The 22534-nt window shown below is 49.4% G+C and overlaps 2 protein-coding genes across 4 annotated transcripts; one reads left to right on the plus strand and one right to left on the minus strand.

Annotated features, from left to right (window-relative positions):
- Nucleotides 1-799: 799 nt before the first annotated feature.
- TADA3 (transcriptional adaptor 3) lies at nt 800-11114 on the minus strand. Of its 3 annotated transcripts, none has more exons than XM_060023014.1 (10): nt 10849-11114; nt 10448-10505; nt 9509-9741; nt 7893-8143; nt 7668-7773; nt 6039-6180; nt 5844-5947; nt 4541-4650; nt 3533-3754; nt 800-1366 (listed from the first exon to the last, which is right to left on the minus strand). In XM_060023014.1, exons 3-10 carry the CDS (start codon nt 9713-9715, stop codon nt 1174-1176), a joined length of 1335 nt encoding a protein of 444 aa, XP_059878997.1. In that variant the 5' UTR covers nt 9716-9741; nt 10448-10505; nt 10849-11114; the 3' UTR covers nt 800-1173. The 3 variants fall into 3 exon arrangements, with proteins under 3 accessions (XP_059878997.1, XP_059878998.1, XP_059878996.1); XM_060023015.1 differs by having other exon boundaries at nt 3533-3718; nt 10625-11114; XM_060023013.1 differs by having other exon boundaries at nt 10625-11114.
- A 136-nt stretch (nt 11115-11250) lies between these two features.
- ARPC4 (actin related protein 2/3 complex subunit 4) lies at nt 11251-21323 on the plus strand. Its single transcript, XM_060023025.1, has 6 exons — nt 11251-11361; nt 13835-13953; nt 15223-15334; nt 17553-17648; nt 18642-18812; nt 20982-21323. Exons 1-6 carry the CDS (start codon nt 11359-11361, stop codon nt 20985-20987), a joined length of 507 nt encoding a protein of 168 aa, XP_059879008.1. The 5' UTR covers nt 11251-11358; the 3' UTR covers nt 20988-21323.
- Nucleotides 21324-22534: the final 1211 nt, after the last annotated feature.

Genomic DNA, 22534 nt, shown 5'->3' on the forward strand with positions numbered 1-22534 from the left:
AATTGCAAATTATTCTCCGACTCTCTGACACCATAGTTTGGGAACAACTGGAGGCAGGGACGAGAGTGTATTTATTCATCTGTGACTCCCAGGCCTAGCTTCCTAACCGGGGCTGTGGAAGGCACGCTCTTGGTGGCCTATCCAGCATCCATTTCCCCTTCCTCTTCAGATCTTTGTCGGGTTCCACCTTGTCTCCCCACTGCCTTAGGCTTAGTGGGGAAGCTGATTCCATTTTCACGGAGAGTCGTTTAAACCCATTAGAGTCATCCCTTGCCAGTGAGTGGTTCAAAAATGGGCACGTAGGACCTAGTTTGGGCTGGTGAGACACAAGGGTGTCTGCGAAAGGCTTCTTGCTCTTTTGGGTGGGCATGGAAGCCAGCTGGCGCCTTCCTGCCCTCTCTCGTGCTGGACAGAAATGAGGAAGCATTTGGCGTCCATCAACTGCTACTGGCTGCCACTGCACAGCTGGAAGGGAACCTACTTTAGGCAAAAGCTGACACCGTGGGAGTGTGGAGACACCTGGACCCTTGATGGCCTTGTTGAGTTGCTGGAGATTGGCTAACCCTGGGTGCCACGCTGCCCCAGGACCACCAAACCCCTAGCTAACACACTTCCTTGTTAAACCACCTTGAGCTGGGGTGTTCTGTTACCTGTGGCCACAAGTATCTTCAGAACGTTCTCCCTGAACGAATGACCTAGGCGAGTGGCCACAGGCTGAGAGCCCTCAAGCATGCCCTCCTAAACTATGCCACCCACACAAGTTCCTTTCTACCCCACAATAACAGACAAAGATTCTGGATGCTTTTTAAAAAAAACCACACCAGTCACTTTATTCTTAAGTTGGTACTTTACAAAACCACAAGGGAGAAGTCCTTGAGGGTGAAAGGGGTAGGGGAGTGGGAGATGGTGAAGAGGGGGACGAGGACAACCCAGAAATGAAGCCCCCCCATCTTGGGGGACCAAGCAGAGACTGGGCCCCAGGCCAGCCCAGCAGGGCCTCTCGTGTCCTGGCTGTACAGAGCTGGGCCAAAAGACCTCAGAGAAGGGTCACAGCTTCTAGAGACTGTCGCCATTAGACAGGCAGCCACAGGCTGAGGCTTCTGGCAGCCCAAAGAAGGAAATGGGCCTCCCCCTCCCAAGCCGGGGGGAGGCAGCCTGAGGCAGGGGTGAGAGCTACCCGTCCAGCAGCTTTAGGATGCTCTCACGCTCCTTCAGAGTCTTCCAGGCCTGGTCCTTCTCCTTCTTGGTGGGCGTCCGCTTCTTCTGCCGGGCAGCCATGATCTTGCGGAATGCGTCCATGACCTCATTGTCTGCCATGCGGACCCGCTGCCTCAGCTCCTGCCGACTCACCTCCTCCTTTGCCAGCCTGTGGGGACCAGCCGGCCAGGTGCCATGGGAAGCCCACCAGAATAGGGCTCCTCCCTGTTCCAGACTGAGCCCACCCCACTACCCAGGGCTGCCACTCCTGTGGACCATTTCATACCAAATAGCAAAGTTATTGAGCCACGCTTACATGGTGCCCTGTGCCAGGTACTACCTCTTCAAAAATATCAGCTCAGTTAATCCTAACAACCTTGTGAGGTAGGTACTATTATTCCTATGTTACCAGTGAGGAAACTGAGGCTCAAGGAGGATAAGAAATGCCCCAAGATCCCACAACTAGTGAGGAGGAGATCTGAATCAAGGCAGGCTTCCTCCAAACAATATTCTTTAAAAGGTGTTCTGGGGGCTTCCCTGGTGGCGCAGTGGTTAAGAATCCACCTGCCAATGCAGGGGACACGGGTTCGAGCCCTGGTCCGCGAAGATCCCACATGCTGTGGAGCAACTAAGCCCGTGCACCACAACTACTGAGCCTGCGCTCTAGAGCCCGTGCTCTGCAACAAGAGAAGCCACCGCAATGAAGAGTAGCCCCAGCTCTCTGCAACTAGAGAAAGCCCGTGCACAGCAACGAAGACCCAATGCGGCCAAAAATAAATAAATGAAATAAATTAATTTAAAAAAAAAAGTGTTCTGGTGCCAGCAGAAGACCTGCTTTTACTTCAGCAACCAAATTCCAGAGCAACCTAAGGGTCTAGACAGCCTGAGGTCTACAGGAGGTGAGTGAGATACCAAACTGACCCCTCCGAATGGAACCTGACCTATAAATTCAATTCATGGTGGAGCTGGAAGGTCACTTAGAGATCTATCTAGTCCAACCTGTTTTCAGAAGGGGAAGCTGCTGCTCAGGGCAGGAGATGCCTTGCTTAAGGCCCTGCAGCTACCCATGCAGGGCTGAGGGCTGCACGCTGGCCTTCTGATAGCCAAGCTAGTTCCTTCACTGCCCATTACTTCTGTAGCTGCACATCCCCACCTCTCTCTCTCTCCCGTCCCCCTCCCTTCCTCAGTACTCCTTCATCTGTATTTTCCTCTTCTAGCCCTTGAAAGGGAACTAGAAAGAGGCTCTGGATTCAGTCTTGGGCTTCAGTCACAGCTTAGCTGTTTATTGGCTGTGTGACCTTCAGCAGAGCACTCATTTCACTGGGCCTTCATTTCCTTATTTGGTAAACAGGGAACACTACCACCTACTCCCTGGGCTATAGCAGAGATTAAGTAAGAGGGTGTACATAAAGCCCCTGGTACACGGTAGGCACTCAGTATACCCTCATCCTTAAATACCCTAGCAGCTTGCCAGCAACTTCTCCTTCTAATGATGCACGTCTTTACCAGCCACTCACGTGGTGACTGCAAGCCCTTTGCCCTGCCTCTCTTCCTAACCCAGCACAACGTCTAAGAGACAGGCAGAGGTGGCCAAGTGAACGAGCGTGCCCTGGTCTGCTGGGGCTCTGTGAGGCGGAGACACAGCACCTGCCTACGAGGAGCAAGGGGACTTAGTTGGGCTGCTTCTCTATCTTCCCAAGAAAAGGGTAGCCACTACCATGATCTCCCTACAGATACCACCTGCACCCTTGTTGTGAGGAGTGCAGGGCAAGATGGATGGGAATGAATAGAAAATGAATGACATCGCACGAAAACACTGGTCAGTTCCTGGTAAGGGGCTGGTAGTAATCACAGATGCTCAAGAAAATGTTAACAGTTGATAAACTGAGGTGGAGAGTATACTGGTGTTTACTGTACTACTCTGTCAGAGTTTCTGTGTGTATGAAATTTTTCACAATAAAACTCTGGGGGAGAAAGAAAGTTAAGCATGGAAAGACTTAAAAGTAAACCACACAACAATGCGAATACAGTTAACACCACTGAACCGTACACTTGAAAATGGTTTAGAGGGTAAATTTTGTGTTATTTGTTGTTACCACAATTAGAAGTGAATAAACAAGTCACAGATGCCTGAGCTGTAGTCTGTGGAATAAGAATCTGTTTGAGACAAAACCAGTGGGGTGGTGCCCGGCACTGACATTTTTTTCAAAGCCCTCCGGGTGATTTAGAGGCCCTGCTGGGTTTGGAAAGCCTGTCGTAAAGCTCCCGGAAGGTCACCAGCATGGCCAAGGCCTCGCTGGCCACGCCCTGGCCCGGGCATCCTGTCCACACTCACCTCAGCAGGTCGTGCTTCTTGGTGCGGTTGTGGGCACTGAGCGCTTTCAGCTCGGCCTGCCGTTTGCGCAGCTCCGCCAGAACTTCGTCCTCCGAGTCCTCTGCAGGGCGGTCCTCAGATTCCAGCAGGCCCTGGGCGATCAGCTCCTCCTTGATGCGGCTCTCCAGGGACTTGGTATGCGGCACACTGCAGGCAAAGGCAGTGCTCAGCTCAAGGGCCAGCCTGCAAGGGGGACCGCTCTGAGGTGCCCAAGGTTAGTGAACACCTTCCTTTCTCTTTGAGCACTGTCTCTCTATCTATCTACACATAAAAATATAGAGACAGACACATCTGGTCTTGTTGTAAACATACGCAACATATATCGATACGCTATGTAACATAAAATACAGAAAAACCTACAATGCTAACGACCCAAAGAGAATCACTATTTTGTTACCTGTTACTATTATATATGTTACCATCTTCTTACCACATTACGTTATATACATAAAAATATGTATTTTATGTTCTTATGTAAATACTATACGTATTCCAGATTGTGTTACATATTATTCCCACTTTTTTAATGTATTATTTTAGCTTTTCCCCGCCATGTACCAACATTTAAATATATCTTAAGTAAAAATAGGATCATATTGTCTGTATTGTGCTACAACTGACAGTTTCCACTTATCACTCTATCGTTTACATCTTTGCGTGTCAGTTATATTTCTCTAGTGTGATTAATAGTTGCAAGTTATTTCATCAGATGGAGTTACGACAATTTAGCCAACCAGTCTCCTCCAGGTGGACATTTAGGTTGTTTACAGTAAGAACAGGGCCATGATGAAAACCCTGTACTAAGCCTGTGCATGTGGAAATCCTGGCCCAGCACGCACATCTGACTTCTATTGGTCTTTATCAAAATGTCCTCAGTCTCTCTATTAATGAAGACCACCCATGCTGGGATGGACAAAAGTCAACAGAAGCAGAGGCCAGACTGTGAGGCATGGACAGGATGTCACTCACCTGAAGGGTTTATTCTGATTGCGGGGAGAGGTGCTTGCCCCATCAGCCCCTGATTCTTTTCCAGACATGTCCGGAATAGGAGAGTCCTCCATGGGGGAAATAATATTTTCCTAGAAGAGCACAGAAATGCATGCAGGGAGAAAGAGCTACAGTATTACCATTTTCCTGCCCCCCTCTGTCCTACACGGACAGTCTTCACATACCAGAAATATCTTTTTATTTTTCTCATCCCACCCGCTGTGGGAAGTCTTCCCAAACCGACTCTAAAAAACTTTGATCATTTTAAAAATTCTTTATTTTGTACTGATACCAAAAGAAGGGAACACAGAAGAGTGACGGTAACACTCAACAATGGTAATGAGAGAGCTAAGGTATATTAACCGTTTGCAATGCACCAGGCGCTGCGCTAAGCATGCTGCAGCAGAGGCTACCAGCTGTCCAAAAGCCATTCTTGCCTTTCTTCCACAGTAGCTGGGCTTATGGCTGCCCAGATACACCACACTTCCCAGCCTCCTCTGCAGTCAGGGGTGGTCATCTGACAAACTCTCTCCAGTGGAAAGTGATTAGAAGAGATAAGAGCCACAGCTGGCCACGGCCTTCACACACTCCTCTTTGCTCTTTTTCTGTGGGCTTGGAGTGGCAATCACACTTGGAGTGACCTTGTGCAGAGTGCATGTTTAAGACAGCAAAGCCAGCATACGTGGGGTCCCCGTCTGATGGTGTGGAACGGAGATGTCCCCCTGCCCCCACCTCAGCCAACCTGGAACGTGTGCCCAGAAAGACGCTATCGTGTTTGAGACAGCCAGGAAACTGAGGCTCAAGAGATGAAGAGATATGCCTAAGGGCAGCCAGCAGGCATAAAGAAAGGGACCCTGAACCTGGGGTTTGAGTCCTGCTTCTGTGTATTAGCTGTGTGACCTCAAGCAAACAGTTCCCTTTTTTGAGCCTCGACCTTGTTGGGTGTAACATGGGGTTAACCACTGTCTTTGCCTCCAACGAGAGGATGTGTGGAAAGCCCCTTGCACGGGGCCTTCAGCCAACGCTCAGCAAAAGTAACTGTGGAGTAGCAGCTACCTTGGGGGCAGGTTAAAAACTGGGAGGGGCATGAGAGGGCCTTCAAGAATACTGATGATGTTTTCTTTTGTGGTCCTGGGGCTGTAAGTGTGCTCATTTGTGAAAACTGATCAAGCTGTACATTTATGACCTATGTACCTTTCTAAATGTATAATGTACTTCAATAAACAATAAAAAATTAAACATTGAAACAGTGAATACAGTTCTTGTTTTGGGTTGGGGTGCTCACCTCCACCAAGGCCTGCAGGAGTCGCTGCGTCAGGGCACCAAAGGGGCACCCGTCTTCTGGCTGCTCGTGCTGGGCCTCAGACTTCTTCAGCAGGGCATCCACATCTGAATCGGGTAGAGAAGGGATGGACATGTGTGCTGAAGTGCTAGGAACTCAAGTCCTGGCCTGGGGTGGGCAGGGAGGTGAGGGGCCTACCTTTCGTGTCCAGTTCAGTCAGTGGCCCCATGAGGCCTTTCTTCTTGTCAGCCACGGCTGCTGCCCGGGCCCCGTCCTTCTGCTCCTCCAGCAGGTCCTCCTGTGCCCAGCGCTGGGAGTAGTGCTTCCCCAGGGGCGGGATCTGTGGGAGACATCCCATCCGGTCCCAAAGCAGTAAATACAGGCCAGTCGTGCCTGGGGTGTCAGGGGCTCTCTGCGCGCTTGGGACTGCCAACAGGCTCTTCGTTCATCCCTCATTGCTCCATTTACCTGTCTTCCCAAGTACCTAGCCCAGGGCCAAGGCCTGAGCCTGGTACAGGTGAGAAGAGATAAAGGAGATAAAATCTCTACACTCACAGTCTAGTAAGGAAGCCAGGTACGTACGGAACTGAAACACACAGACGGCAATACAGAACAATTTCCAAGATGTAAGGTGCAGAATGGTGCGTGTACATGGACCTTTTCCGTTGACAGCTGTTATCTCTAGAGAGAACTATAGATCCTAGGGTCAGAAGTGAGAGGAAAATATCTTTCGCATTGCTTGAACTTGTTACTGCCTGTATGGATTACCTTTTCAGATAAATTTTTAAAAAATTCAGACAAGTGAAGTGACAGAGGTAGGTCAAGGTGCTGTGGCGCACACAAGACCGACCAACCTTCTGCTGGGGAATCTGTAAAGCCATTTTGGTGGCGGTAACATGCGATCAGGGGCTCGAAGGGTGTTAGTTTGCCAAGGGGAGAAGGGCATGTGCAGAGGCCCAGAGACCAGCAAGGACCCTGGAGTGAGGGCAAGGTGCTTGTGGGGGCTGATAAATACAGCAGTGGAGAGGGAGTGTGGCCAAGGAAACTGGAGAGGGGCACTGGGGCTGTGCCACCAAGGGCTGAGATGCTTGGACTCGATTCTGTAGGTAACGGGAGCCAGGGGAGGCCATGTCATGAGCACATCCGAACATGACAGCTGAGCTATGGGAGAATTTCCCACCAACACTTTTCTGTATTTTCTACATTTTCTTTAATGGAACCTTTTTTATTTTCATCATAAAAAAATAAATTTTCATATATTAAAAAAAAGAGAATCCCCCTAGAGCAGCAGTCCCCAAGCTTTTTGGCACCAGGACCGGTTTCGTGGAAGACAGTTTTTCCATGGACCAGGGTGGGGGGCTGGGGGGGTGGCTCAGGCGGTGACGTCAGCAATGGGGGAGCGGCAGATGAAGCTTCGCTCGCCCGCTGCTCACCTCCTGCTGTGCGGCCCAGTTCCTAACTGGCTGCGGCCCGCTACCGGTCCACGGCCCCGGGGTTGGGGACCCCTGCTCTGGAGGGAAGAAAGTGTTAAGAGGCTGTTAAGGTAAAAGCTGGTGAAGGCTTGAGCCAAAGCAGAGGGGATGGCGATGAGAGAAAAAGGGAGGATCTCACTGAAGAAGGTGTCTTAGGACGTGGTGACCATTTGGATGGGGCAGAAGGGAGGAAGCTGAGAGTTAGAACTTGGGTGTCTGGGTGGGTTAATGGAACAGATGGGAGGCTAGGCAGGGCAGGGAAAGAAGATGATGTACAGCACTGCGATCTCTGATTCTGAGGCACCTCTGAGCCTTCTTGTTCTCCATCACGTCTATCTAGGCCTGGGGTTTCTACCTTGTAATGTTCAGCCTCATCTTCTGGGGGTTTCAGTAGCTCCTCTAGCGTGCGCACCTCCTCACTGGTGATGTCGGCACAGTAGGGCTCCACCGAAGCCCAGAATCTGCAGAGAGAAGCAAAGCCTGACGGGGTGCTCCCTGCCCCACCAGCCTAACCCCCGGACCCTTCCACAGCCTCCAGTACCCAAATCCCAAGGCCCATTTATGTCCCCTGGCCCAGAACCTGTTGGGGGCGTCATTCTTGGGGATACGTGGCACGTCAATTGGGTCATCAGTGAATTCATATTCCTGGATCTTGGGCTGAAGGTTTTTGGATTTGGGTCGCCCAGGGCCAGGGCCCGGCCCATGTCCCGCCTTCCCTTCCAGTTTCTGCTTCTTGGGCTTCCCATGTTTGGGGGGAGCACCAAGCTCATGGTCTCGACCCAGCTTCAGGAATCGTCGGTCACCTTTCTTATCTTGCCAGTCGGTGAGGATCTGAAATTCACAGAGACTGTCACTGAGGGGGAGAAGGGAAGACACAGGACAACTCTGTCTCCCGGTGAAAAATAAGGATCTAGAACTCAAGAAGGCGCCGTCTCTCCCCCTCCCCTTTTTATCCAGCAAATGCCTACTCATACTGCAAAACTCAGCTCCTTTTCTGTGCCCATCTCACAGGATTTTATTCATATATTTCTCATCATTCCATTCACTTGTTTGTCTGTATCGATTCACCTCTGTAGCACCCAAGCTGGTCACACAGCATTCAGCAGTTCAAACAAGTAGATCACATCTCAGTGCACATTAGCCCTAGGAAAATACGCTGGTGGTAACTTTCTGGTGGAAGCAAGCATGCCTCCCAGCAAACCTTTACTTCAAATGTCACCACAACTGGGAAGCCTTTTCTGAATCAGTTATCCAGCTTCTTAGATGCTAAAATACAACTGATTGTGCCACAGCCCTGCTCAAAAAGCTTCAGTGGATTCCCAGGGACCACAAGTTAATTTTATTCATCTTCTGAAGTCCAGTTAAAATGGCATCTTCTTCCTCTATGAGTATCTGGTACTTCGTACCTCCACTGTAGGCCCAATCATGTTGTTTGGTCATAACTAGAATAAACAGAATACTTTGTCTCTTCAAGAAGATTATAAGCTATTGGAGACCAGGAAGTTCATCTTAACCATCTCTGGTCCCCAGGATCTGGCATAGCACCTGGCACCCAGGGCTCAGAGAATATTTATGCCATAAATAGAAATAATGAGAGTCATACGAGTAAATAATGTTTGACATGCTTATTTAGTGTGAGACGTTGGGCTGAGCCTTTGCAAAAAGTCTTTTTAATTCTCACAAAAGCTCTGAGGTAGCTCCTATTATCCAGCCCACTTGGCAGATGGAGAACTGATCCTCAGAGGCAGGAGGTAACTTTTGCAAGCGTTGGAATTTAGCATTGGCAATAGCAACGCTAGCAAGCGCTTAGGTCAGGATTCAAATCCAGGCCTCCCCATTACAGTTCCCCCAGTACTCCTAACCACAACAGCACTTCTCCTGGTACTTGTCTGACCTCCCCTTCCCTTTAGTTGGCAAACTCCCCAAAGACCAGAACTGTCCTAATTACCTCCCTCTAGTGACTAGCACAGGACCCAGAACATTGTGGGGAGCGAGGGTCACTAGTTGCTTAGTGAATCAGAAATCTCGCAGTGTATGAGGATCATGCACATTCTTGCACATTTTCCATGTCACGCAAGCCCAGTTTGGGTCTCTCTCTTCCCCACTAAGCTCCTGTAACCCAGGCCTCAGCAGATGAGGCTAACCCATAACTTGTCACAGTCCATCCCTGGTGATGTACCCTCTGTGGGGTATCACCTGGGTTTCGGCCTCAAGCACCCGCAAGCGTCGGCTGGCAGAAGAAAGCAGGGTCTCAAGCTCCAGCTGCAGAGTGTCCAGCTCCTCGATACCGATGCCATCATCCTCAGAGCGGGCCAACACTGCTGTGTAGCGGGGACAGACCTTCAGGTGGTCCACAGACTTGAAGTCGTGGAACTGCAAGGGGCAGTCCTTCAGCTCACTCATGGCCCAGGATAGGGGACGCTGTGGAGCTGGAGAGGAAAGGACCACTGATGGGGGGTGGGGGGAAGTGGCACAAGAAAAGCCCAAGGGCTCCTTCCACCCAGGAGAAAGTCAGGCTTCAGTAACCTATTGACAAGGTTGATGGCACAGCTCTTACTCGTAGAGCACCTACTGTGTGCCAAGTGAGGTGCAGACACATTACTGGCTTCTCATTGAATTCCTCACCCAACCCCATGAGCAGGGACCATGCTTATCTCCATTTTACAGATGAGGAAACTGAGACTCTGTGTGTGTTCATGTCCAAGCTTACCAACATGCAATTTGAATCCAGATAGTTTTGAGTCTGTGCCCCTAACCGCCATGGTATACTACGCTTGTCTTCCTGATGCGCTTCCCTGCAGTTCCACTCTTCCTGAATTCTGCAAAGCCCCAGAGTTCCAAGCATCGCATACTTATTATCTTAATGTTCTTTGTGCCTCCCAGCCTCTCCTTGTCTCACCCCTCCCCACCTCTGCCCCTTCTCTTTGTCCTGATAGTAAAATATGTGGGCTGGTAAGCCAGATATATCTGGATTCAAGCCCAGGCTTGACCAATTTCTATTTATGTAGCCCTGAACATGTTGATGAACTCTCCTGAGTCTCGGTTTTTCCATCCGTAAAATAGGGCAAAAGAAGCCTGAGTCTGTTTCCCCATAATTAGTCTGAATCTGTAAAATGGGGTAACAATAGTACCTACCTCCCAGGGATGTTCTGAGGATTAAGAGATGATGCCCGTCAAGAGCTCAGTTCAGTGCCTGGCACAGAAAAAGTGGGGCTGGTTAATGGCTGGCCCCACCCATGGATCGCCCCAATGTCCCGCCTTTAGGGTCCCAGTCCTCTAAGAACACCCTACCGCGGCCTCCGCCCCCTCTACCTCCTCCTTGCTGCCTCCCACGGCCCCGCGGCCACGGGAGGGGGCGGGGAGTTCCGGTCGGTGCGAGCAACCGCCCCGGAACTGGCTATGTGCGGTGCCCCAGCAGTTGACGCGGGGGCGGAAAGACGCGAGGGCCAGACCCTGTGTCTTTCGGAGGATGGAGGTTTGCGGGCAGCAAGCGAGCCCGCTGCAGGTGGGGTGGAGAGGGTATGCCTCGCGCGGACCCTAGGGAACAGCCCGGCGCCAGGGGGCGGGGCTCGGCGGCCGGGTTCTCTGCCGGGCTGTTAGTCCCGTCGAGCCCCAAAGGCTGCAGGTAGGAGGGGCCCGGAGAAAGGATGGGGGCGCAGAACCGGAAGGATCGAAGGGCTCCTCCGCCTCGCCGTGTCCTAATATGGTGCCCAACCTGAGGCCGGGCTGCACCATTGCATGGCTATGAGGGAAGAAGGCGGCAAAGACGACAAGACGGCCAGAGTCGCAAGCAAGAGCTCCATGGGTAACGGGAGAAACTTGAGTAGTGACTTTACACTTCAGGAGCCTAAAACTACCAAGACAGTCCTAGGGGGAAAACTTCCGAGGGGCCAAATGTTCTTAGCCTCCTCCTCCCCCGCTCGGAGCGTTGATGGTACAGTCCAGACGTCCGGGCGGAGACTGCGGCTGCGCTTCTCGCGAAAGAGAAGGCGGCGCGGGACTGGCCACTTCCGCACTTCCGCTTTCCGGCCCAGCCAGCGCCCGCGATGGTGAGAGACGGGCCCCGGGTCCGGGGCCCCCGCTGTTCTGTCTCAGGGATCTGGGTCTGGGGGAGATGCGGCTTTGCAGCGGAGAGGCCCTGGGCCGAGGGATGCAGGGGGTGTGGGGGCACCCTGAGGCTGGGAGAAAGAGGGCGGGGCGGGGCCGAGGTGAGGAAGGGGCGAGCGGGGGACGCCCTTGTAAGAAGCAGGCCTTGCGGCTGCATAGTCTGGTCCTTGAAGCAGGTGGGGGATACTGAGGCATGGAGGAAGCCGGAAGTGGGCTCTTCTAGGTTCGTGGTAGCGCCTCGAAGGCACGTAGTAAGCCGCAGCCCGTAGTAGGGCCACCTCCCCACCCAGAGTAGACTTTCACTAAATACACTCCCCTGTTCTCTCTTACCCGCTTAACCCCACAGTTCTCTCAGGGAAACTTCCACACTTGCTTATCCCACTCTTCATGTTGCCCCAGCCTTGCTTCTTTCTCACTGAAGGATCTCTTTTATGCTTCCTCTACGTAGACCTCTTCCTGGTCAGAACTCAACCGTATCAGCCTTACTGTAGAATATAAGCTCTCATACTGCTGACCCCTCCCTTGCAGGAAATTCTGTTGATAACTGTGGGTGTTCCTGGCAACTGAGACTTGGCTCACTACCTTCCCCTCTTTGCACTCTCTCTGGTGATACCTATTTAATGTACAGGTTTTCGTGACCATGTGATTTATGGTGACTCCTAAATCTACCTTCCTAGGTTCACCTGGGAAGGTTCTCGTTCAAGGTTCACCTGGATATCTTGAAGACACCTTGAAATTAGACCTCTGGATCAAAACTCATCTTCTCTCCCTAAACTTGCTCACCCTCTTGTGTTACTTATTCCGCCTTTGTGTCCTCTTATGTCAGCTAGAAAGCTGGGATATTCTTTTTTTTGTTTTAATTTAGGCCATGCCTCTTGATTTTTTAAACATCAAACTTGTTGAGATATTACACGAGAATGTGTCTGTTCTATTTTTGAAAGGGCAGGCACCACAGGGCCGGCCACCTAAAATGCACCTTTTTCAGATTTGCTGTCTGAATTTTGACAGAGATAATCTTGCTTGTCCTGCATTGCTCCAGGCCAAGCCCTCATTACCCTCCTTAAATAATCTTCTCTGCCTGCTCTCTCACTTCCCTCTCCTCCAGTCCATTCTCCACAGAGTTGCCATGCAACTGTAGTCATGTAACTTCCTCCTCAGAAAGCCCCAGCAGTTCCTTGCCACCTTAAAAGAAGAGCTACACTCAGTAGCCTGGCATTTGAGATTCCCCATGAATCTCTAGGCTACTACTGCAGCCTCATCCATAGAATCTAAAATGCTTCCTGGCAACACTGTACTCATTACTACTTCTGGAACTCTTACTGCCCTTTTTTGTTATTCTGATCTTGCTTAAGTTATTTTTTCATTCGTTCACTTATTCTACAGAAACTGAGTAAGACAGAGTATATGTAAGGTGCTGACTGACCTAGGTGCAGGGTATGTAAATTTGAATAAAATAGACATGGTCTGTTGACCATGGAGCTTACAGTTTAGTGAAGGAGAAAATTACTTTATGAACGATATATAAAGGGTGTGTCACTGTAAATTATAGTAAGTGCAATGAAGAGCGAAGTCAGGAAAGGCCTCTCTGAGGAAGGAGGAGGCCTTCCCAGAATAAACCAAGATCTAAAGGATGACTTAGGCAAAGAAGGGGGAGAAAAGCCTGCAGATAGATGGTTTGGCATGTGTGAAGGCCTGAGGTGAGAAAAAACTTGGCTAATACAAGGAACTGAAGACAGGCCAGTGTAGCTAGACACCGTTGCCTCTATTGGGAATGTCATTCTACTTTTTATCATTGTAAAGTCTTCCTAATCTTATTTCCATCTTCAAATCAAAACCAATTTTTTTTGCAAATAAAAATTGTAAATTTCTTTTACATTTTACCCATTATATCATAGTTACTTTCTCTGTTTTCCTGACCTAGTCGAGCTGTTTTAAGGGTAGAGAAGGTCTTAATCATCTTTGAATTCCCAGGCTGGCACACTGTAGATCTATACATTTGTTGGCTCAAAAGGTAGATTGAAGACAATCATTCACCTGTATGCTTCTAGACCAGAGTTTCTCAACTTCAGCAGTATTTGGGGCTGAATAATTCTTTGTTGTGCATTGTAGGATATTTAGCAGTATGCCTGACTTCTGTCTACTCAACACCAGTAACCCCTACCCCACCCCACGTTGTAAAAATGAAAAATGTCTTGACATTGCCAAATGTCCCCTGGCAGGCAAAATGGTCCCCTGTTGAGAACCACTGTTCTAAACCTAGAATGAAAGGCACCTTGAAGGCCTAGTCTATTGTGTTCACTGTAGTATCTGAGAGTCAGGGACCCTGAGTACTGCCTGGCTCCTGTGTAGCTGGACTAGGGGACCAGTGGGTTTGGTGAGACAGATTCTGATCCTCTGTTGGCCTTTTTCCTACAGACTGCCACTCTCCGTCCCTACCTGAGTGCCGTGCGGGCCACACTGCAGGCTGCCCTCTGCCTGGAGAATTTCTCCTCCCAGGTGGTAGAACGACACAACAAGCCCGAAGTGGAAGTCAGGTAGGGAAGGAAAAGGGGTGGGGTTGATGGGTGCAACACCCAGAGATGACTGTGTGCCATGAGTAACTTCCATCCTGGAGTTGTCAGTACAACTACAGTTCACATTTTTTGTCTTGCTGCCAGATGAACAATGGTTCCCAATTTGAAGTTCAGAAAATAGGGTCAGTGGGTTGGCAGGACAAAACTCAGGGGAGAAGCTGCTCTGGAGCCAAGATTGCTTGACACAAGGTGTGACTTCTCAGCGTAGGGCCATTTGGGAATTACCTCCCATGGAGTTAGTGAGCCCTCTGGCAGTTTAAGGAGTAGACTAAGAATTTAGTTACCTGAGATGCCATCTCTATTCTTTTCTAATTTAAAGATCAAGGATTCCGCCCCCACCACCACCCCCCCCCCAAAAAAAAAAATGGACTCATCCGTCGTCTACTCCAAATATTCCGTACTTGGGATTATTTTCTCTTATGTAATTTATGTTTTGTAAATAATTATTCTTTTTCCCCTTTAAAATTTAATCTGGGACATATACAACTGAGATAAGCAGTGTTACCACACTAAGTTGATATGATTTGAATTTAAGAAAACTGACAAGATGTTAGGATGTGCCCTTTTATGCTACTTAACATATATGGTTTCCAATAGGTATTTTTAAAGGATAATAGCTCCCAGGTAGCACCACCATAGTTAACTACCAACTATCATCACAGGGATTCAGGGACATCAAAATGGGAACTGAGCTGAGAGGGATCTTAATGTTGAACAAGTGAATCCTTCTGGATTGATCATTAAAGGAGGCCAGACTGTTCGATTTTAGCTTGTCCTTCTCTCTAAGGCAGGTTCTCTCCTCATTCCCTAAACAGTGTATGGGTTTGCCTATAGTTATGAAAATAAGAGCTGTCATTTGTAAAGCTCCTACAGTGTGCCAGGCACACTGTTAGACACTTGACCCTTTTTGATCTCTCTCAGTCCTCAGCAGTGAAATAGGAATCAGAGTCATTTTACAAATGAGGAAGTTGAGATTCCAACAGGGTAACTTGCCCAAGGAAAGTAACAGAGGAGGCTGGATTTCAAAACGTTTTCGCCCTGACTCCAGAGCCTGTGCTCTTTCTGCTGGAGAACACGCTTGCTGCCCCCATCTTGGAGCACCCCTGCTTGTGAGTCTCCTATTCCTTGGACTCTGTGGTCCCAGATAGTGATTCTAGGATCTGCTGTGGGGTCTCCTTGACCATTCTGTTCTTTTATAGTACAGAGGCCTCTGTGATTTTGTGTTTTCAGGAGTAGCAAAGAGCTCCTGCTACAGCCTGTGACCATCAGCAGGAATGAGAAGGAAAAGGTTCTGATTGAAGGCTCCATCAACTCTGTCCGGGTCAGCATTGCTGTGAAACAGGTGAGCTCACCACAGATCCCCTGCCTCACCGGGAGGCCAGGGGCCCCCATGTGAGAGATCAGCATGCCAGATTCAGGGTGCAAAGAAACCCAGGTTTTATTACCAGGAAATGATTTGCCAAACTCATCAGCTCGGTAGATAAAGAGAGATCAGCCCCATCTTCTAGGCCTTGCTCTGCATTAGAAGGCAGGAAATGTAGCAGCCAAGGCTACAGGCCAGTTTGGTGTCAGGTCACAAAACTTTTCCTAAGGAATGAAGGATAAGTCCAGTTCAGAAAAATAAGCAGTAACAGTATCAATTTGATAGCCATAAACTCCGAAAGGGAGATTTAGGGTAAAAATATGAAGTGTCATTTTTTTTTTTAATAAATTTAGTTTATTTATTTTTCACTGCTGGGTCTTCGTTGCCATGCACAGGCTTTCTCTAGTTGCGGCGAGCAGGGGCTACTCTTCCTTGCAGTGTGCGGGCTTCTCACTGTGGTTCCTCTTGTTGCGGAGCACAGGCTCTAGGCACACAGGCTTCAGTAGTTGTGGCGTGTGGGCCCAGTAGTTGTGGCGCATGAACGTAGTAGCTCTGCGGCATGATCTTCCCGGACTAGGGTTTGAACCCATGTCCCCTGCGTTTGCAGGCGGATTCTTAACCACTGCGCCACCAGGGGAGTCTCAGGAAGTGTAATTTCTTATCTTTCCTCTGTGTTTCACAAATGTCTGACACTCCCACTACCACCATAATTTCTGCCATATTTATCGACTACTTGGACACTTCTTTACTTAATAGATTTCTTTCAATTAACTTATTGACTTATTATTTATTTATTTATTTCTTCTTGGCTATGTTGGGTCTTCGCTGCTGCACGTGGGCCTTGTTTAGTTGCCACAAGTGGGGGCTACTCTTCATTGCAGTATTTGGGCTCTAGGCACGTGGGCTTCAGTAGTTGTGGCGCGTGGGCTTCAGTAGTTGTGGCACGTGGGCTTAGTAGTTGTGGCTCATGGGCTCTAGAGTGCAGGCTCAGTAGTTGTGGCACACGGGCTTAGTTCCTCCGTGGCATGTGGGATCTTCCCGGACCAGGGCTCGAACCCGTGTCCCCTGCATTGACAGGCAGATTATTAACCAGTGCGCCACCAGGGAAGCCCAACTTATTTTCTCCTACTTAAATTTGTTTGAAAAAGAAACTTTGTGCCACAAATGGAAAAACAATACCACTTGCCAAATTGAGGACAAGTCTAAAAAACAAGCACGTTGAAAACAACAAGGTTATTAAGTTCAGACTAGACACTTCTGCCTATAGAAAGCTCTAAGCCAAGGGCCTGCTCTGTTTGTTGAAAGGGGAGATTAACAAGTGTTGGGGGCTGTTAAGGGTGTGTCTGCCCTGTGCAGCAAAATTCTTCCTTCAGAAATGTTGAGAGTTCATCAGGGAGAAACTTTGGGGTTTGTTTGATGTTCATTGCTACTAACGTGGAGACCACCTAAGGTTATCTCTGATATTCTTCACAGTATGTATCACAGACTGGAAAATGTAGCACTAGTGAAATAAGAAAGGAAAGGGTAGTTTTGAATATAGATGTGGACTCTGGAAGGAACAGATAAAAGGTTTATCTGTTCCTCTTGTTGCGGAGCACAGGCTCTAGGCACACAGGCTTCAGTAGTTGTGGCGTGTGGGCCTAGTAGTTGTGGCGCATGGACGTAGTAGCTCTGCGGCATGATCTTCCCGGACTAGGGCTCGAACCCATGTCCCCTGCGTTTGCAGGCGGATTCTTAACCACTGCACCACCAGGGGAGTCTCAGGAAGTCTGCAGAAGGAACAGATAAAAGGTTTGAGTTTGCCAGGACTTCCCTTCCAGTGGTTAAGACTCTGCACTTCTACTGCAGGGGGCATAGGTTCTATCCCTGGTCGGGGAACTCTGCATGCCATGCGGCGTGGCCAAAAAATTAAAATTAAAAAAAGATGTGGGCTTGCCAGAATTACTTTTCTAGAATGGGTGAAGGCAAGATCATGATAACGTCCCATTAAGTTGGAGGGCCCTAATGTAGTAGACCCTCTTTTCAGTTGGCAACCAGTTACCCCACGATTCAGAGTTCAGGTGGTGGTGTTCCAATACCCAACCCCACTACCTCCAGCGAACCTGGGAGAAATTGCAGTCAGAAGACCAGGCTCCAGATTTCTGTTGGCCTAGAGTGTCAGCTTTAGGGAAACACGTTTCTCCTTTGCTCTCACCAGGCTGATGAGATCGAGAAGATTTTATGTCACAAGTTCATGCGCTTCATGATGATGAGAGCAGAGAACTTCTTTATCCTCCGAAGGAAACCAGTGGAGGTGAGACTGTGTGATCCATATGTTTGTAATACCCAGAATTCCACTACCGCATCAACTGTTACTGGCCTGGGATTGTTTCTAGAACTGGGATTGCTGCTCGCCCAGCTGTAGGGCACCCACGGCCTTCGTGGGTGAGAATTGGCCTTCGTTTCGGCTGTTGTGGGAATAAGGGGAATCAGCTTCGGAGGCTGGGTCTGCCTCAACCATGGAAAAGGCAAAAAAGATGAGATGCACTGTGCACCTTCCCAGAGCCTATAGTCTAGCGGCAGAAAGGGCATGATGAATCAGAAATCTAAACTCTGCCACCAACTGAATCAGAGTCTCAAGGCCACAGTTGACATTGGGTCACTTGTTGTCTGACTTTGTACTTGAGTCCTCTCTACAGACTCCCTGCCAGATCAACTCTCTGCCAGTGACTAAGCAACTACCACACAGAGCAGCAAACACCATCGTCAAACACATTAGACATGTTGGCCAAGCTCGTCCTCATCCTGAGCTAAAATTTCTGGTCCTAGATCTAACCTCCAGGGCCACCCAGAATAAATAAAATTGCTCTTCTACACACAGCCCATCTGATAGTTAAAGACCTCAGTCCCATCCTTCTCCCACAGCATCTTCGCTTCTCTCTGGACTAGATGTTCCTTTTGTTTGAAGAGATTCTTCTTTGACAAGATTTCCAGTCCCTTCACTCTCCGTTGACTCATTCTGAATGCAACTGTCTGTGCCACAGATAGTCTGCCAGAGATGTCTGATAGACACAAAATTCTCAACTGGGTTTAGTTGATCCAACTGTTGGTTCCTTGGATCCAACATACACACCCCACCAGAGCAGGTGGGCTGCTGCCTGAAGGGCATGTAGCTTGGGATAGGGTCACAAGCAACTGGAAGCATGTGGCTAAGTGGACGTAGAGGGCACGGCCAGCTCAGCGCCCCCAGGATGCTGATTCTCTCCTGTTTCTTCTCTCCCTGCTCCCCACTGTCTTCCTTCCCTAGGGATATGACATCAGTTTTCTGATCACCAACTTCCACACAGAGCAGATGTATAAACACAAGTTGGTGGACTTTGTGATCCACTTCATGGAAGAAATCGACAAGGAGATCAGTGAGATGAAGCTGTCGGTCAATGCCCGTGCACGCATTGTGGCCGAGGAGTTCCTCAAGAATGTAAGTGTAGGGGCCTTCCTGGTTTGTTTCCAGAAGTAGAAAGACCTATGGGTCGTGCTGAGAATTTAGCATCTGGTGGGAAAGTGGTGCCAACGGTGCGTGAATATTTCCTGAGGCCTCTAGGAGCTCTGGTGGGCTGCAGGTCAGCCTGATTCCTTGGGGCAGGAGGGCCCGTGCTTCATGTTGGAGAGCTGCAGGGCATTTTCCATCTCCGGGGGCCTGGGTGATGCCTCTCTTAGTCGCTCATTTCTACATCTCAAAGTGTACACGGTCCTTCCCTGTATCTAGTTCAATCCCCGAGTGAGGCAAGTTAAATCCACATGTGAATTTTCTAGGAGTATAGGGCAGTTAATCAGAGTATAATTCCAGTTTTCAAACAGACTGGAATAGTTTCCTTTGGCATCTGCTTCTCAGGCTTAAAGTCATGATTTCTGCAGCCTGTTTTCCATCGTTTTCACGGCTTAAGTCCTACAGATCCCTCTTTAGTTGTTTGTGGCTTCGTGACGGAAAGGACTACATCCCTTTGAGGAGGACGAATTGTTTACACTGATGAAGTGATGACACAGTTGTTCTTTTTTAGTCATTCACGACGTGCCGCCTTTTTTTTTTCTTTTTCCAAACAGTCCTTGGTTTGTTGTTATGTTCCCCTCAGAGTCAACTATGATCCCTGGATGGTAGAATTAGTGTTTACTCCTACCAGTGCGTACAGATCCAGCCCCGGAGGAGCTCAGATTCCTGAAAATGGATATTACACCCGCTTCCCCTGGGCTTTAATTATGCTGAGGACAGCCAGTGTACAAAGTAGCTCTACTGTGCAACCAGGGGAACACGCTTGTTCAGGTCACACAGGCCGTGGAGTCAGGCCACCTATGTGTGAGTCCGGCTCCACTGCTTCCTCGGGCATGTTACAGAACCTCTCGACTAAGCCTCAAGTTTCCTCGGCTGTGAAGTGAGACTGTTAATTAATACGTACCATTCAGTGTGGTTGAGCATTAATGAAGAAATGTGTATAAAGCATATCACCTGGTGCCTAGTAAGCTTTCCCTGTATTGTAGCACAAGGTTATATGGCCAGGGCACTGCGAGGCCTCTGAACTCAACTGAAGAAAAATAGTTCTTGTCCCAATTTAGTATTTGGGTCATTCATTCGACAGTCATTTAGTTGTTACAGTAAGTACATTTCTGTGGTAATATAGCTAAAAATGTACGTTCAAGTATCTCATTTAATACCTAAAACAATCTTTGAATCAGGTGGCATCCCCATTTCATAGATGAGTTATCTGGGCTCTGGAAGTTAAGTCATATGTCCAAGGTGCCTCAGCCAGTAAGTGAAGGAACCAGGAATTGGAGTTTTCAGACTCAAAATCTAAGATAGTATAATGGCATCAGGTGCATGTAAGGGTCGGGCCGGTAATGTACATGAGTGAGGCGGGCCGTGTGGGGATCTGGTGAGCACATGCCTCACCTGAAGAGGATCACCACCGCACAGCTCTGGCCCTCCGTGGCTTCATCAAAAGAATCTCAAAATCTGGATCTTTGTGCAGTGTGCTATATTTTCAAGGTTGGCTAATTCATATTCATATCGACTGATTCATATTCTTTTAACCCGTAGGCCAAACACTGCTCATCTTTGGGCTGAGTTCAGCTCGTGGGCCATTGGTCCACAACCTCTGGTCTATAAAATGTCCAGGGCTGTTCTAGGCACCATGGGAGATATTTGAGGTTAGAAAGCATTTCAAGGGCCTGTCTTACTTGGAGGACCACCCAGAGCTTGACACAGAGTACCAGATCCTGGCTCCCTCTCTGAATCCCCAAGCATTTGCATGTGAGCCCCCATTTCTAAAGAAGGCAGCCTCAGTTCAGTAAGCAAGGCACAGTGACAGGGCTTTCTGGCAGCCCTTGTGGCACGACCAAGGGGAGCTGTGGAAAAACCCACGTCACCCTTAATTTTTCTGCCTTGTCCAGTGCTAGGTTTTAGGGCCAGTGCCCCAAAGGTCACACTGCTGAATGCTGGCTAAATTAGAGTGTGCCCACAGGGTGTCCTGAGACCGAACCCTGCCCTGCAGAGATCTGAGTACAGCTGCCGCTCTCAAATCAGCCCACCTCCCCAGAGCAGGCCTGCGAGGATACAGTAATAACATCATTCACCGCCTCTTGGTTCTCTTGACAGTTCTAAAGCATCTGGCTGGATCTCGTGGCCTTCCCCCTCAGACTCCCCCGTGTCTCTGCGAAGGCGTCCTGGAGTTACTCCCCAGAGCAGCGGTGGCGACGGCGGCAGCAGCAGCGGAGGGGAGCTGGGTGTCGGGGTGGGCATTAGATGTGGGAGGGGGGGGTGTGCTTGCTAGCTGGGCAGCAAAGCAGCAGTGGACCTGCCCCAAGGCCACATGTGCCTGGTCAGGCTGGCTTCTGATGTTCAGTCCCCTGGGCCGGGACAGATTTTTTTTTAACGTCTTGAAACTTAAAACTCTGTGCTTGTAGGAGACTGTAACCTTTTTGTCTTTTTTTTTTTTTTTTTAAACAAACAACCTCCACCTCCAGTGGCTGTGACTGGTCCCAGTGATTGTACCTTATTGGTCGCTGTGGGTCTGGGCGGGCCTGGAGCCAGAAGGCGACTACTGTTCCTCCCTGGAGCCACCACAGGTGGGGAGGGAGGGAGGTTTCAGACTCCAGTTCCTCTCCCTCGTTCTCTTATTTCCTTGAGCCAGTAGAAGCGGTGGAGACCCTCTGCCAGCTTCCTGAGCTCTGCCTGAAGATGGCCACCCAGCACTGGTTGGGGACAAGGGCTGAACTGGTGGCCACCAGCCACACCTAGGAGCTGGGGCCTGAAAGCTAGGCAACCTCTGGCCGCAGGGGCCTCTTCGTGCCCTCCCAGCTGAGAGGGGCCGCTGTTTCGCCTTGTCTGTCAGTGCAGTGCCTGTGCTAGAGGTGGAGAGGTGAGTCCTCCAGAGCTTCCCGGCTGGGGCCTCCTGCCTGCTCTGGCTCCTCTGCTCCCACGCTCGCTGTACCTTTTCTTATTCTGGTGGATCCTCCCTCCCCTAATTAAAGTCTCTTTTTGCCCCTCTGGGGGTGCATGAGGTCTGTGCTCTCTGTGTATACGTGAAAAGCTGGGAGGTGAGGCTTTTTCTTCCCTAAGACCATCTGGCTGGCACTTGGGCCTGGGGGTCCCCACCAGAGACAGTTTCGTGATTGGCCCCTGGCGTTAGTCCTGCCGAGGGCCCTAACCCAAGAGACCTCTATTGCAGTCCAGGCTCCACCCATTTCTGAAACTGCTCTCTCTGCCTATATAGAGCTTTGGTTCTTTTCATGTAATGAGCTCATTTGGGCTAGAAGGTAACCTCAGAGAAATAATGATCCCATTTCATGGCTAAGGAAACTGAGGTTCCATGAGATGCAGCAGTCTGCCCCGAATCTCCCAGCTAGTGAGCAAGAGGGTAGAGTTCAAATCCAAGCTTTCTGCCTTTACCTGTGCTGACAGTAATCACTAGCCACGTGTGTCTAATTGTTACAGTTAAAAAAGTTTAATATCTACTGTCTCAGACCTACCAGTGCTCAATAGCTACAAGTTGCTGATGCCTGCCGGGTCACAGGGTATGTAAATAGAACATTTCCATCATTGCAGAAAGTTCTCTTGGACAGCACTAAGCCTTAGTGATACCTTGAAGTTAAAAAAAAAATGTCTTGAGTCCTGATTCTTACTGATGAATTTGAGCGAGTTATTTATAG

Source organism: Delphinus delphis, chromosome 10 (genome assembly GCF_949987515.2).
Source record: "Delphinus delphis chromosome 10, mDelDel1.2, whole genome shotgun sequence".
NCBI lineage: Eukaryota > Metazoa > Chordata > Mammalia > Artiodactyla > Delphinidae > Delphinus > Delphinus delphis.